At 39.0% G+C, this 16713-nt stretch overlaps 2 protein-coding genes across 2 annotated transcripts; both read right to left on the reverse strand.

Moving 5' to 3' along the window:
• Positions 1-8009: 8009 nt before the first annotated feature.
• Positions 8010-8736, reverse strand: LOC127800361 (uncharacterized). Its single transcript, XM_052334936.1, has one exon. It carries the CDS (start codon positions 8662-8664, stop codon positions 8248-8250), a length of 417 nt encoding a protein of 138 aa, XP_052190896.1. The 5' UTR covers positions 8665-8736; the 3' UTR covers positions 8010-8247.
• Positions 8737-14967: 6231 nt separating this feature from the next.
• LOC127800283 (heavy metal-associated isoprenylated plant protein 23-like) lies at positions 14968-16190 on the reverse strand. The gene is made up of 2 exons (XM_052334809.1): positions 15893-16190; positions 14968-15491 (listed from the first exon to the last, which is right to left on the reverse strand). The coding sequence occupies exons 1-2, from the start codon at positions 16047-16049 to the stop codon at positions 15196-15198; spliced, it is 453 nt and encodes a 150-aa protein (XP_052190769.1). The 5' UTR covers positions 16050-16190; the 3' UTR covers positions 14968-15195.
• Positions 16191-16713: the final 523 nt, after the last annotated feature.

Below are 16713 nucleotides of genomic sequence, written 5' to 3' on the forward strand. Positions count from 1 at the left end.
ACCACTATAAATCTTATGTGTCCCTCTATTGTTTTTGCTTCTCATTCCATTTCTCTTGTTAAGCATTTTCACCAATCACCATTATTTGTTTTATATCTTATTTTTTTAGCAAAAAGATTTCATTTTCAAACAAAATTTTTAAATAACCCAATTTACCCCTGTCTTGGGTTGTAGTGTCATTGCTATACAATTATATCATAGTCGGTCTCAAAATCGATCAAATTTTACATTTAGGGACTAAAATTTTTTCATCTCTAGTTTGGTTGTGTAATTGGTTTCAAAATTGATCAAATTTTACATTTAGGGATGAAATTTTTCCATCTCAATTTCAAATTACAAATGGAAAAACTTATGTCTCAAAGTTGAGGTATGGACCCAAAAACATTTAGAGATGGACATAATTTTGTCTCCAAATCAACTATAAAGGAAAAAAAACTAATTTCTATTTCTACCACTGGTTGTTGACTACCATTTATGGTAGATTCTGACAATTAAAACCAATCATCGGAATTGCCTTAGTCTGGTGATCAACATACCCAAAAACCAAAACGATCCAATGGTCAGATCTTAATAGATTTGAAAAATATTTTTTTTAGAAAAAGGCTACTAGTTTTTGGAAGAGCATCACTAGCCATTGTTTATACCAGATTCCAACAATCAGAATCATCATCAAAATGGCCTTGGTCTAATGACCAACATACCCAAAAACTAAAATGATCCAATATTTGGATCTCAATAAATCTAAAAATTAATCTTTTAAAAAATGTTACCATTTTCTAGAAAGGCATCACTAGCCACCTTCCATGGTAGATTCTGACAATCAGAACTAATCATCAGAATATTGTCTTGATTTGGTGACCAACACACCTAAAAATCAAAATAATCAAACGATTGGATCTCACTAGATCTGAAAATTAAAATCAGAAAACTTTATGTTCTAATCTTAAATTGAATAAACTCATGTCACTTGTGTCTGGGATGACAGTCAGTGGCTAGAAGAGAGAGGGGGGCTATCGAACGAGAGGAAGAAAAGGCAAACCAACGGCCAACATCGGTTGGCTAGGGGGAAAAAAAAAAGAATAAGACATAGGCAAGAAAGAGAAGAACATATAAGGACAATAGAAAAAAGAATGAGGAGAAACAAATGAAGATTGGCATATATAAAGATTTAGAGACAGAAAAATCCATCTCTTTTCAAATTAGTGGCAAAATTTCTATCTCTGTTCAAATTAGAAATGAAAATTTTTTCCGACCCTAAGAGCTGGAAAAATTTAAAGACGAAAAAATTATGTCTCTAATTTCAAAATGTTCCTTCTTGACCAAAGGATGACGGTCGGAGGCAGGATCGCAACGGTAGGGCACAGGCTCTGATAACGGGTCAATCTGGGGGGCGGTTGGCACCTGCAAGCACTCAGACGCTCGAGTGAGTAAAAGAGTAAAGAGAGACAGTGTATCAGTAGGTCATAGGTTAGAACATACCTTGGCTCTAAAGAGAGATGATTGATATAGGAGGAGGAGGTGTCCTCCGGCATGCATGCATCGTACGTTTGCAGGTGATAAGACTGGCTATCCAGCACCAGTGGAGGTTTTCAGGTGGCAGTATGGTGGCGACGGGACCCTCATTAATGTGGATGAGATCCACCATTAATGAGGGCAAGATCTGAGTTGGCCGCACGGATACCCAATGGGAATTTTAATGATGTCGTGGCAGGCTGGCACTGGGCCAAGGCCAGGTCCAGATGAAAGACCAAGATTGGGCCTAAGAAGAGGGTCAAGATTGGGCCTAAGAAGAGGGTCAAGATTGGGTTAGGACGGTCCATAGTCCCCCAGGTCTGATGCTTGAGCAACGAGCATTCGAGCTAGGAAAAGGAGGCCTGGGCAGTTTTTACTGCACGTGCTAGTTTTGGAGGGTCGAATTAAGTGTGACCAAGGCGGTCGGCCGAGCTGATTTTGAATTTTGCTTGAATGGGGGCCCTGGAGTCATTTTGAGGTCGTCCTAGCCATGAAAGCGAAGTAGTATTTTCTATACGCTGACTCGCGATTCGCGTGGCCTTGGGATTTGAGGCGTTTTTTCCTAGGAGATGAAGGTGCTATTTGGGTGGTAACTGGCAATCCCTTACATGCGTGACAAGTGACGGTTTGATGACGGTAGATCTGTGGGAGGTGTCATAAGTGTTCTTCAACGATCCTTATAAGGATCCCTTTTGGGCCAAAGTTTTCTTGCTTTCTTAGTAATAGGAAGAATGAGGTAGGTGCAAGGGTTTTGGCGAGCCTTGTGAGTGACAGCTTGTTCGATTGCTCTTCACTTCGGTGTGCTTGTAGGGCGAATGGCTTCTGCGTATGGTAAGAAAGATATTAGGGAAGAGACAGACATGCTTCGCAAGGAGGGAGGTAAAGCTGCATTAGGTTCCGTTCCGACAGGTAAGGCAGCTGGGAGGTCTTTTGCTGCACCGATACTTGCTACTCCTACCGCGCAACCTACAGCTATGGTTGCTAAGACCACGACTCCGAGCACAAGCCTTGGGGAGCTTACAATTTTTGAAGAGTTAGCCCGACATAAGAAGCGTCAGAAGGGTCCTGATGGGGAGTTTCGATCGCCCGATAGGTTGAATCTTATCAGGAGTGGTGGCTACTTGGTTTCGTTTCTAGACCCAGAGTTTTGAAGTGACCTCTTCATTGACCCCTATCTCGATCCGTCGTTGAATCAACGAGGATTACTAGGTGTTGGCTCGCTAGTCGCGTTTCATCAGGTTGAGCACCAGGTACTCCAACTTGTCGCAGACTGCCGCTTGCTCGAGATAGGAGTGGAGACTCGTCTTTCCGAGATAAAGGCAGATTACAAAGAGGAGTTGCGCCGGGCTTGGGAGTCGGTAAGTGGGGAGGTTAAAAAAGCTGTGGAGACGGCTACTGTAGGGGCGAAGAAGAGGGTTGATGAGGCCGATCGCGTAGTCGATGTTCTTCAATTTTAGTTGGATGTTGCCGAGGCGGAGTTGAAGAAGCTGGACGCAGAGGTGGCATTAGCCAAATCTGAGGTGACAGCGACAGGGATGAGAGCGAGGGTCGAGGTGGCTGTTGCTCAGTTCGAGATGGCAAAGGCGAAGATAGAGGCGGAGGAGTCAAGAAGGGAAGGGTATGAAGTGGCCTTGTCAGATGTCCTAGCTGCTTTCCCGAAGCTAGATCTTTCTGGTTTTGGCCTTCCCGAGAGAAGTCGAGTCGACATGTGATTTTGTACAGTAGCGTAGATTTTTAGCGTTTGTCTTGTAATTTTATTGAGTGCTTCTTGGTTAATAACAAGTCGCGCTTCTTTCTTTATCGAGATGGTTTGCTCCTATCTTTCTCTTCGTATGTCTTGCTTGGTCCTTGTGGTTTTGATATCCTGGCTAGTTTGTCGTGATCGTAATTTCAGTCTGTGGGATGGGGTTTGGCGCCTCGACTTTGAGCTTTAGTTTTGGCGACCTTGTTTGATTACGCGGGGCTCCATGGGCTCTAGGAATCAAGGCGTTTGTCCGATGTCGTGAGGCATCGCCTGTAGGCACCAAAGGGTTCGTCGCCCTATGTGGGGCAAGTCCGTTAGCATACTCATTAAAGGACACGCAGCGAGGTTTAGCTAGTCGTTGGCCGTCTGTTTCGTGCCTCGTCTGATGCTTATTTGTATGTGTTGCCCCGTGCGTGCATGACCCCTATTCTCATTCACAAACCTGTCTTCTGTCTTGGGATTCTTATTCCAACGTTTGATTACTCCGCTTAACCGGTTAGTTTACTTGTGGATGGCTATTTCTACTTCGAGTTATGCCCGTTCGTATGACTGGGTACAAGAGGAGGTCGCCTAGATCGTGTCGAAGTCTCTGCGGATTCGTCTTTGGCCGTGGAGAGGGGGAAGATCACCTCCTAGAACGGAGAGGGAGAAAAGGACGGAGAAAGGGGGTTAGAGGGAAAAAGCTTGTCTGCCTTCCCTATGGCCAGGAGGAACGTATTTGTCATTCGGTCTCGAACTCTGGGTTTCTATACTTGTACGGGGTGCTATTCATAAGGCTACGATTACGGCTTCCTCTAACCGAGTTTCAGAGTTTGGTACTGGAAGCGATGAACGTTGCCCCGACGTAGCTGCACCCGAACAGTTGGGGCTTCATTCGTGGCTTTTAGGTACTGGTTGAGTTTCTTAGCCGCAAACCTAACAAGGCGGTCTTCTTCCACTACTATCACTAGAAAGGAGCCTACCGGGGTGGTTGGATTTCTCTAACTAGTTGTACGGGGAAATCGGTGTTGAAGGCCTTTACCACGTCGTTCAAGCATTTTAAGGATGGCTTCTTCAAGGTGGGCTCGAGTGAGGAAGAGCTTAGTTTTTTTCTAGACGAGAAAGGTAAGGAGAAATACCCCCTATTCTGGCAATCGAAACCAAACCCTTTTTTAGAGGTGGAGTATGAGAGTCTCGATTTGGAGGATCAAGCCTTAGGGGACACCTTCACGTTTTCCCCCCAGCTGGAATCTGCGAAGCTCGTAAAATTAGGAGAGGACCCTCGGGCCTTGGCCAAGTATATGGGTACGTTGTCATTGCGTATTTGGGTTTTGCTTTGTTTCAATGGCGGCTCTTATCAGGACTTTATGTTTTAGGGCAAAAGGTGTCGGGTTTGATGGCGGAAGAAGTGGCGAGGCGTACGGTGGAAAAAGGTGCCGGGGTATCGTCTGGGGTGCTTGTGAGTAGGGAGAAAGTCATTGCTGCGAAGTCAAGGAGCCCCATTCATGCTTGACAAATTGTCGCAGTTGTCGCTGGCACTCCTTCCCCGCCATAGACAAAGGAGGTGCCCCTCCGGAGAAAGAGACGCTGGGTAGCTATCGAACCAGGGTCTTCTGGTCAAGTTCCTAACGTGTTGGACTCCCTAAACAAGCTGCTGAGATTCCCAGCTCTTCAGGTCCTAGGCCGACTATCGACGTTGCAGGCCATTCGGGATCAAATCCACTAACTGATGCCGCAAGCTTATCGGGCTCAGATCGGGCTAATAGCGGGTCGGCGCCTCCTCGATCGATGCATGTTTCTCTCGGTCGGCCGACTTCAGGAGGAAGCGAGATAAAGCTATTATTCGGCCTGTTAACTGCTGGACCTCCTTCAGGCTGGCAGGACTACGCATTGCGAGGATAGATTCGCATTTGTCAAGGTTAGCTTCAATTCCTCGGCTGGTCAGCATGAATCCCAAAAACTTACCGGCTTGCACCCCGAAGGCGCATTTGTCGGGGTTAAGTCTCATGTTGTGTTGTCGGAGTTGCATGAAGATTTTGGTTAAGTTTGAGCAATTGTCCTGATTTTCTAAAGTCTTAGCCACTATGTCATCTACCTAGACTTCGATGCTCCAATTGATCTATTTGGCGAATACTTTATTCATCAGTTCTTTAGTCCGAATGGCATGACCCGAGAATAGAAGTTGGTATTTTCTGTGATGAATGCTATTTTTTCTTTGTTCTCAGGGTGCATCTAGATCTGATTGTAAGTGGAGTAAGCGTCCATGAAATTCAAGTATCTGTACCCAGAGGCCACATCCCCAAGGCGGTCAATGTTAGGCAGCGGGTATAAATCTTTTAGGCACGCTCTGTTTAGGTTGATGAAGTCGACACACATTCTCCACTTTCCTGAGGATTTTTTTACCATGACTATATTGGCGAGCCACGTTGTGTATGGAACCTCCATGATAAACCCGACCTTTAGGAGTTTGGTTGTTTCCTCAGCAGCTGCACGCCGTCTTTCTTCACCCAGTATTCTCCTCTTCTAGGAAATCGGTCTGACCTCCGAGTCCAGTGCTAGTTTGTGGCAAATGACAAGTGAATCTATCCTGGGTATGTCAGCGGGAGTCCAAGTGAAGAGGTCGGCGTTTTGCTAGAGTAAGCTAATGAGCCTCTCCTTTAGCTCACTTGGTAACGTAAAGCCTATACGGATGACCTGTTCTGGGCGAGGGCCCAAGTTTATAGGGTGGAGCTCCTCTATGGGTTGGGAACGCCTGTCTGAGAGCTCGCTCCATGGGTCTAGTTCGACCACATGTACATAATGATGCGGGCCCTGACTGTCGACGCCTATTACTTGGTTGCTAGCAGAGGCGTCACCTCTTTTCTCGTCCTTGCTAGGCTTGGGGCCCTAGGCTTTGAGGCTATCGTGGTAACATCGTCGGGCCTCCTTTTGGTCAACGTGGATGACCCCGACGTCGATTTTTGATACCAGGAATTTCATAGCCAGATGGGAGGTGGATACTACTGCACCCAAAGTGTTGAGCGACGATCGGCTTAAGAACGCATTATATGGAGCCCGACAATCCACCACCAAGTACTGGATAGTGATGGCCTTGACTAGCAGAGCTATCCCGAACAAGGTCAATAGGTCGATGTAACCCTTGACACCTACTTGCTCTCCTGAGAATCCGATAAAGTTTTCCTTAAATGGTCCCAGCTTTTGTTCAAAAATGCCCATCCTTCTTAGGGTAGATAGGTAAAATAGGTCGGCTGAGCTGCCTTGGTCTACCAAAACCTTTTCTATCAAAAAAATCCCTAATGATAACCGAAATTACCATGGGATCGTCGGCGTACGGATCAACTCCTTCGAGGTCTTTATCTGTGAAGCAGATCGCAGGGTGTCAGGCCATTCTTCTTGGTTTCTTCTTAGTATCATCTATTGTCATGACTGCATGAGGGTATTGCTCCTGTGTTGAGCTTGGCACTCCGTTGGTAAAACCTCCAGAAATGGTGTTGATGACCCTAGTTACCTAATCGGCTGGGGGTGAACCGATGTGAGAATGGGTGCGGGTAGTTAGATGGTGGCGATTGTCGCTTGATCCTTAGGTATAGGCATTTCTAGTTCGTGTCATGGTGTGACTACGGGGCGGTTGGTTTCAAAGGCTCTTTCGAAGTTATGGGGTATGTAAGCTTTAACAAGCCTTACGATGGGCGCTAGATGTTCCTTCCTGACCGAAAGACGACGGTTGGAGGCGGGATCGCAACGGCAAAGTGTGGGCTCAACGATGGGTCCGTCCGGGGGGCGGCTGGCACCTACAAACATTCCGACACTCGAATGAGTAAAAGAGTAAGGAGAGACAGTGTATCAGTAGGTCAGATGTCAGAACATAAGAACATATCTTGACTCTGAAGAGAGATGGTAGATATAGAAGGAGGATGTGTCCTCCTGCATGCATACGTCGCGCGTTTGTAAGTGATGAGACTGACTATTCGGCGCCAAAAGAGGTTCCCAGGTGGCAGCATGATGGCGACGGGACCCTCATTAATGTAGATGGGATTCGCCATTAATGAGGGCAAGATCTAAGGCGGCCGTACTGATACCAAGTGAAAATCACAATAATGCAATGGCACACTAGCACTGGGCTAAGGTTGGGTTCAAAGGGAGGACCAAGATTGGGTCTAAGAAAAGGGCCGAGATTGGGCCCGGATTATCCACAAAATAATCTTCAAAGATGAAATTGTTTTTATCTCATATTCCATCTCTGTTGAAAATAATTCAAAGACAAAAGTTTATTTATTTCTGAGAGCATGTAAAATTTAGAAATGGAAAACTTTTGTCTCTAATTCTAAAAATTATAACAAATGAAAAAATTCATTCTCTGATGAAAAAAAGCTTTCAGAGATGGAATTTTTTTCGTAAGATAGAATTTTTCTCACTTATTATGTTTTTTTATTTAGAGATAGAAAAATTTATTCTCTAAAGTCATCTCTAAAAGAAATTTCGATTATTTTGGTTATTTGTCTCAAAATTTATTTTTGTTAGAAATAAAATTTATTTACATCTCTAAAATTTGTTTTTGTCTGAGACGAAAATAAATTTCTTCTTTTAAAATAATTTTTTTTTTGGTATTATTTGTCAATATTATGACTTTGAAGTTGTATTAGAACCCATGTAGAAGTAGCGAGGCGAATTTTTTTTTTTTTTTTTTTATAGTTTTACCAAGCACTTATGGGGGTTAGCACCAATAAGAATAAATAATAAAAATTTAATTTTTAAAATGTATAACTTATATGAGTGTGAGTAGGATAATAAGCTTCACCTGAATGTTTATTTTTATAAGAAAAATCTAAGGGAATCTTAAAATGACCTAAATAGAATATCTTCTATTTTTATCAACAGGATATGGTGTTGACCGCCTTGACCTTAGATGTACTAACTGCCTTCGAACCCCCCCCCCCCAAAAAAAAAAACACAAATCATCGTTTGAACAGAACAGACGAAGCACATGAGAGACGGCATTAGCAAAAATAAACTCAAGCATCTGCCACTTTAGTGGACTCGAACTCGACTGCTTTCTTCAGGAAGCTGTCCTCTTCAAGAAGCATTTGAACGGGCAAGAATCCCAGTCCATTGGCCATGGCGAGCAGCATCCTCTTGGTCTCAGCCTTGAATTCCTGCAGGTCTACAGTTCCGCTGGAGTCGCGATCAAACTGCAGGAACAGAGAGTCGTAGATGCAAGCCAGCTCCTCGGGATCCGTCTTTATATCGACTCCGAAATGGGTTTCCACCAACCTCAAGCTCTGCAACTCCCTCAGCATCTCCTCGTAGGAGAGAAGCCCATCATGATTCGCATCAAGCCAAGCGAATCGCTTGCAGACACAGCTGTCGAACGCTTCTTCATCCTCCAGAAAACTCATGACTGTGGAGCCGTCTAACACTTCAACGCTCATGATTTTTCTCTCTTCTAAAAAATATATATATCTTCTCTGAGGTTGTGATGATGATTTTAGTAGTTGAAAGGAAAGTTGGGTTTGTCGTTGTATTTATAGTTAGGGTCTGGCAGGGAGAAAGTGATGCTTTGAATTAACAAAGAGTTTGCGTGCAGTTTCAGCAGCAAAAAGCGATGCTTTGATTTGCAGCATACTGTTTTCTTGGCCGTGTTTTAATGGTTGGTTCCTTTCAGGGAGCCTCCTGGAATAGAACAGTATAGAATGATCGAAATGCTTTTTGCATCAATAAATAATTAAAAAATTAAGAGATGCAGTAAATTACAGTGGGTTTATACTTTCGAAGAAGTTGGGCCAATTATTACCAACTGTGGACATGAATCTGTGGGCCTTTCATAGTTGCAATTTTGAGCCTTTGACTGATGACAGTATCCAATTGGCCATGTATATATATATATATATATGCATTGTTATAGTTTCTAGAATCACTAGTACATAAATAGTAAATTGACTTTGAAAACTCAAAAACAGAAGAACTCAACTAAGAAAAACAAGAGAAAAGACTTAAAAGTTGATGTTCAGTGGAAATTATGACCGGAAACTCGCAGAGAAATAGCTTTTTCTTCTATATTTGCACTAGCGAAGATAGAAATTAATTTATTGGGTTTTTGATAGGATAATTACTAATTGGTTTGGTCGGGTCTATATGTTAAGGATTTATATCTAGATGGTTTTGGCAATTGGTTCTAATATTTAGGACACAAACTTAAATTAGATTAAAAAGTAAAGGACTAAATTAAAATAATGTTCGAGTTGGAACTGAATTGAAGCATCCAATGTGACATCTAAGAATCCAAGTTGGAATTGAAGTTAGAGCCAAAATAAAAAAATAAATAATTACCACCCAAACAACATTTTATTATTTAGTGTTGATTTGTGATTCAAAATAAATTGATAAATGTTCATTTGAATTTCATTTTATTTGCATGTGAATTTCATGTGGCATTTGATTTTATATATATGTAAAGTGGTCGATTATTTGCAGTATATAATGTGACATTTTATATTATATTAAATTATTGATTATTTCTAAACCATTGATCTTCTCTGAAAATCTCAATTAAGCGGCTAACAGCATTTGCCCATTTATATTGTATATAAGACTCTGAGTAAGCATTGAGTTGATGTGTGTTAGTTTGGGCAAGACCGGATCGACCCTGGGCATAGGCTGTCTAGGCAGCTGCCTAGGCCCATGCCCTTTCAAGCCACTGGGGAGTCTATGGTCATTTTAATTTTTAGATTTTAAATTAGTTAAAAATAATAAATTTAAAAATTGAAGACACGTTAGGGCCATGCTCATTTCAAACTATTATAAATTTTTAATTAATCTCAATCCCTGCTATTTCTTTTATTAATAATTAATTTCATGAGCATCACTATAATTTTTAATTAATCTTAATCTCCCACATTCTTTTATTAATAATAAATTTCATTCCCATGTATCTGGCAGTGTCACCCATCCTTTCACAACTATTTCATATATTTTTAATTAATCTTAATTTCTCTCTTGTATGATTGTATCACCACTATTTTCATACGCCTAGTAGTAGTCGTAACTCCATCGTCTTTTTCAGTTCTTTTCCTTTTCAATTTTTTATCTATCCATTGTCATTGGCATCTGTCATCAATCTGCGTAGATGTAGGTCCTTAATCCAACAAATTTCACAACTATGCCTTCTCTTTAGCAATTTCATTTTCGTTCTCATCATCCCATTACGTGACTTATCAGGTATATCTTTTGATTTTTTTTATTAACCCTTAAATTATCAATTAATTTTGTGTATATATTTCAATATTTGTGATCTATTTGTTATTAATGAATCTACATTAATAGATTAGCGATGGTGTCTATTGAAAAATATATGTTATAGCAAATTAATCGTAATAGTTTAATTATCGATTTTTTATCTAAAAAATTAAAAAGATAAATTTAAAGTAAAATATTATAAATTTTATACAACAACAACATATCCAGCCTTTATCTCACTATGTGGGGTCGACTACATGAATTCTAGACTTCCATGTATTTCTATCTTTTGTCATATCTTCATTGAGATCCATACACTTCATATCAAACTTTAATATCTCTCACAAAGTTTTCTTAGGTCTGCCTCTACCTCTTTTTTTAATTAATTGTTCCATTTCATCAACTCTCCTCACAGGAGCGTCTCTTGGTCTCCTTCTCACATGACTAAACCATCTTAGTCTAGTCTCTCTCATCTTCTCCTCTATTAGCACTATTCCTATCTTATTACGAATAAATTCATTTCTAATTTTATCTTTTCTTGTATGGCTACACATTCATCTTAACATCCTTATCTTCGCTACACTCGTCTTTTACTCATGTTGGTATTTGACTGCCCAACATTCTGAACCGTACAACAAAACTGGTCTTACAACTGTCCTATAGAATTTTCCTTTCAATTTTAATGGGATTTTATCATCACATAACACCCTCGATGCATTTCTCCATTTTAGCCAACCTATCTTAATTCTATGTGTGACATCCTCGTGAATTTCTCCATCTTTTTGAATTACTGATCCCAAATATCAAAAATGGTCTCTTCTTTGTAAGATTTGGTCTTCCAATTTTATTATAATATCCTCCACTCTTGCATTCTTACTAAATTTACATTCTATATATTATGTTTTCTTTCTGCTTAATTTAAATCCCTTAGATTCTAAATTGTTTCTCCATAACTCAAGCTTAGTGTTCACTCCTTCTTTTGTTTCATCCATCAACACTATGTCGTCTGCAAATAGCATACACCATGGCACCTCTATCTAAATATCTTTAGTGAGTTCATCCATTACTAAAGCAAATAAGTATGGACTTAGTGCAGAACCTTGATGCAATCCTATTGTAATTTTAAACGGTTCAGTATCCCATTCGCATGTTCTAACCCTTGTCACTGCACCATGATACATGTCCTTAAGGGCTTGTATATAGACTATTCGGACTCCTTTCTTCTCTAAAACCCTCCAAATACTTCTCTAGGGACCATATCATAGGCCTTTTCTAGATCTATAAATACCATATGTAGGTCCTTCTGATGATCCCGATACCTTTTCATTAGGCGCCTCAGTAGGTATATAGCTTCTATTGTTGACCTACCGGACATGAAACCAAACTGATTTTCTGATACCTCTGTTTCTTTTCTGAGCCTCCGCTCTATTACTCTCTCCCAGAGTTTCATGGTATGGCTCATTAACTAATTCCTCTGTAATTTTCACAGTTTTGAACATCTCATTTGTTCTTATATATAAGGACCAAAGTACTCTTCCTCCACTCATCTGGCATCTTTTTTTATTTAAGAATCGCGTTAAATAATTTCATTAGTCAGGAGATACCCTCTTCTCCCATGTATTTCCATGCTTTTATTGGTATATTATCCGGTCCTACCGCCTTATGATTTTTTATCTTTTTAATGCTTGCCTTATTTCATTTGGACTTATGCGTCGATAAAATGTATAGATCACGTTCCCTTCGGAGTTACTAAGATGTCCCAACCTAACTCTTGTGTTGCCATCATCATTAAATAATTTTGTGAAATACTCCTTCCATCTCTCCTTAATCACTCTCATTCACTAATACATTTTGATTTTCATCTTTTATGCACTTCACTTGATTTAAATCCCTTGTTTTTATTTCTCTTGCTTTAGCTAATTTATATATATCCCTTTCTCCATCTTTTGTATCAAGTCGTTTATATAGATTCTCGTATGCTTTTGACCTTGCTTCACTAACAGTTTTTTTTGCTGTCTTTTTTTATTCTTTATAATTTTTTTGATTTTCTTCATTGTTGCACTGATATACAGCCTTATAGCAATTTTTCTTATTTTTAATTTTCAATTGCACTTCTTCATTCCACCACCAAGACTCCTTAAGGTTAGGGGCTCTACCATTTGTCTCTCCAAGCACTACATTTGCTATGTTTCTCAAGGCATTAGCCATTTCTCTCCACATTTGGTTTGTCTGTCATTCTCCATTCCATTCTCTTCTACCCCTTAATTTTTCTTTGAAAATTAGTTGTTTCTCTCCTTTTAAATCCCACCACCTGATTCTTGGATTTTGTTTTATGTGATTTTTTCTCTTCTAATTTCTTACTTGGACGTCAAGTACTAGAAGTCTATGTTGAGTAGTCTATAAATTTTATATAATAAAAAATTTTTATTCTTATTAATTTTATTTTTAAATATAATTATAGAGGGCCTCATAAAAAATTTCGATTAAGCCCCTAAAATGTCATGATCGGCCCTGGGCAAGACTACGAATTTTGGACACATTGAGTTAAACCTACTCCTTCTCCTATTAATTGGAAATTCTATAACAATCATTACTTAATTTAACCCCCAGTAGATGGGGATGATTCTTTAACGTGCATTATGCTCGGGTTTTGTTCAGTTTGGATGGTAGCACAAAGGATTGAACCACTGATCAATCCAACCCACATATATAAAGCTCTAAAAATAAAACAAAAAATGCACCAACAAATTGTTAGTGAAAATGATTTATCATTTAACCAAAAGACAATGTCAGGAACTTGGAAGAACTGGGCACATAATAACAATGTAAATTTTTTTAGTAATAACAATGAAGTGTAAATATTTACATATTTTAAAATTGAAAAAATAGGCAAAATAGTGAACTAGGGAAATCATCAACAGCAGCAACAATCAAGAAGAATGGCAACAACAGCAATTCTGAGACAACAAAACAAATTTCAATTAAAATAGAAAAAGTTGAACAACAGCATAATCAATCAAGAAGAATGGCAATTACAAGAAATGAGAACGAGAACGAGATAATATCCTGACCCCCATGGGACAACAAAAAACCCCTAACTAAAAGTCAAAAAAATTGAAAAATCCTAAACCCTAACCTAACGAAAAGTTGAAACTAACCTTTATTGACGGTTGATCATCAATGTGGGTCGATCGTCAAAGCACAAAAAAAGGAAGATTTTGTCGATCCAATCATTGGTGGGGTTGTCAATGTGGGTCCATCGTCAAAACCAACTAACGGTAAACGCTTAGGATTAGGGTTTTGGTTAGAATTATGAGGGAATTAGCTTCCCGACGGCAACGAACCGACGATAGGGTTTCAGTTAGGATTAAGGTTTCGTTATGTGTGGGTCTTTCTCTCGAATCCTCAATCTCTCTAGAATACTCAGTGGTGGGTCTAGACTGGACTCTCTCGCATGCTCAGTCTTTCTCTAATGCTCGAAGTAGCAGCCATCGAGTCAAAAAATAATGTTATTTTATGAAGATCAAAACGACATCGTTTTACATGTCAATTGGTTCGATTAATTCAATTATTCCAACAACGAAAACCAAACCAATAACCAATTTTCCTAAATAAACTAACTGAACAAAAAAATGGCAAGTAAATAACCGAACCAAACCAACAAATGCGGTTGATTTAGTTCAATTAATTTAGTATAATCAAACTTGTACTCAATCATATTCAACACCAATGAGATAATAAGGTTTTTACCTGTGGTTTTTTGGCAATATATTAGCACTTAAATGCTATCACATAATTCAACATAAATTTCTTTAATAGTGTTAATTAGGTCTTTTTAGATAAATGTCAAAAAAAAAAATCTTATTTACAAATAAGATTAGACTTCTGAACTCTCGTCCCAACCATAAGCAGGGGGCCACATGCCATTTAAATTTATACGTGGACAAATTGTTTCTTTTGTTATTCTTCTGAGGTCTACATAGCTGCTAGCTTGGGGTGTTCAAATGTGACTTCAACTCTATTGATCTTGGTCCAATGTTTTTTGGGCCTTGGCCTGCTGTGTGCATATTATGTAATGGGATATTATGCACTCTTGTTGGTCATGACATTTGAAATTTTTTTATAGATTTTGTATAGATGGCTCTCAAAATAAGTATATTAGTTTTGTAAAAATAAGACCTAAAATTGATGGTGAAAAAAACAAGTGAAGAGATTAAATATTACAATAAAAAATAGTTGATAATAAAATATTTATATATTGACTTTTTGACCTTCTAACAAAAAATGCCGCACTCTATCCTTACTCATAAAATTAAGTTTAGCGAGTCTTTAACTAACAATAAAAAAAATTATTCATCCATCCGATTGCTCCAAAGGCAATATTTATGGTACCAGCAAAACCTTATGCTAGATTTTAATTTTATCTTCTAAACTCAAATGATAAAAGTGAAAGATCACATGAGATTTTAAATTATGTGAGAGATCATGAGACTTAAACATAATATAGTAAACTCATTGATATATTACAACCACATAATGATTTGGTAGAACAGTTTTCATTCATGTATGGAGAACACCGTTGGACCACTTAATTTGTTGAAGAAGGGTTACCAAGCATCATGATCAAATCACAAATTCTTTACCAAAACCCTAATCAGCCTGTTTGTGTGTACTGTGTAGACGAAGTATACACACACATATACATATATAGTTATATAATTAATCATTTACATAATAGAGCAAGCGTCTGGATTGTCATCACTGAACATGGTGGTGTACTGTTCTTCCACAGTGCTAAGGGTGGCTATGGCAGTGTCCTCAGTGGCCCTCACAAAACCAGGCGGCGCCTTCTTGTCATAAACGCCGGCAACGTAAGGATGAGCGATCAAATTGTACGGAACGTAAGGCCAGGGCTCAACCTTCTTCCGAGTCGATTGAGCCTTCTTCAGCACCTTCTTTGCATCCACATATCCACTCACTGTCGCCTTCTGCTGCTTCCAGTCCACCTCCACTGACTTGGCTCCTGATGTGATCATCAACCATCAAATTAAACCCATTTTATCAATCTCATCAACATCAATCAAACTAATGCCAAGGTTGATTGATTTCTCGGTAAAAGGTGATAAATAATGACTTTTTTCGATTATGCGGATTTCAACCTCTTTGTGAATGGAGTTTATTATGATCACACAGATTCTTATATATTTATTTAGTATATATTATTTTTTATTATTGCTTGTGTCTAATGAATTTATTTACTAATAAGCACTTTAAAGAATAATGGTCACAGCTTCTCATCAATTGATGGTCAAAGAACAAGAGGAAGAGAGCTAAATAATTATACGCACATTAGAACTAAATTAAAGTTTACCTAATACACGTTTAAAATAAATAAATAGTGGTCATATACATATATGTTTATACCTTTGAGTGAAGAGAGTGCATTCTTGACTTTAGCTCCACAGCCCTCACAGTCCATCCTGACCTTGAGAGCTACAGTTTGAAACTGTTTCTTCTTCTTCCTTGTCTTGGCGTCCCTCAACAACTCAGCCAGATACTCCAAGGTTCCTGAAACTCCCATTTTCACTCCTAACACTTGATTTCCTTTCTCTCTAAGACTATGAGAGACTCCAAAAATTAAAGGATTCTCAACAGAAGGGCTCTCTCTCTTTCAGATATGGAACGTCCTGTCTATGGATAAGCATTTCAATATACTAAGCACACATATCTATAGCGCATAATATATACTGCGGTGGCCTCACCTAGAAAGTGCAGGAAAATTCTAATCTGACATGCATGTGGATTCCTTCCTTGCTAGAGGGGACTAACCTAAAAGCAAGAAGTGCCCCCAAAAGGCTACTAGCTCTCCCTTGCCCTTGTTCTTGGGGTTAAACTCTCTTAACTTCCCAAACCTCTTTACAAGTAATTACAAAGCCATATATTTGCATCATTGCATGCCAAGGTAGTCTTTGTTAATTAAAATAAGTAAAATAAGATTGTATTAAGATAAAATTATAATATTTTATGAATCAAGATATGGAATGATCAAAATAAGAATGTGAAGCATTCTAAGATTCTCATAAAAGTGTTTGTTAATTTTTTTGAAATATACTGGGGGCATATAGATCATTTTTTCTTATCTATAAAATTCATGATAAATTTATCTAAATAATCTTATATAAGAAGTCACGTACTTTTTTTTTTCAAGATTGCTAGATAAATTTAACAATTACAACGGAAAATAC

Source organism: Diospyros lotus, chromosome 4 (assembly GCF_014633365.1).
Source record: "Diospyros lotus cultivar Yz01 chromosome 4, ASM1463336v1, whole genome shotgun sequence".
NCBI classification, from domain to species: Eukaryota; Viridiplantae; Streptophyta; class Magnoliopsida; order Ericales; family Ebenaceae; genus Diospyros; species Diospyros lotus.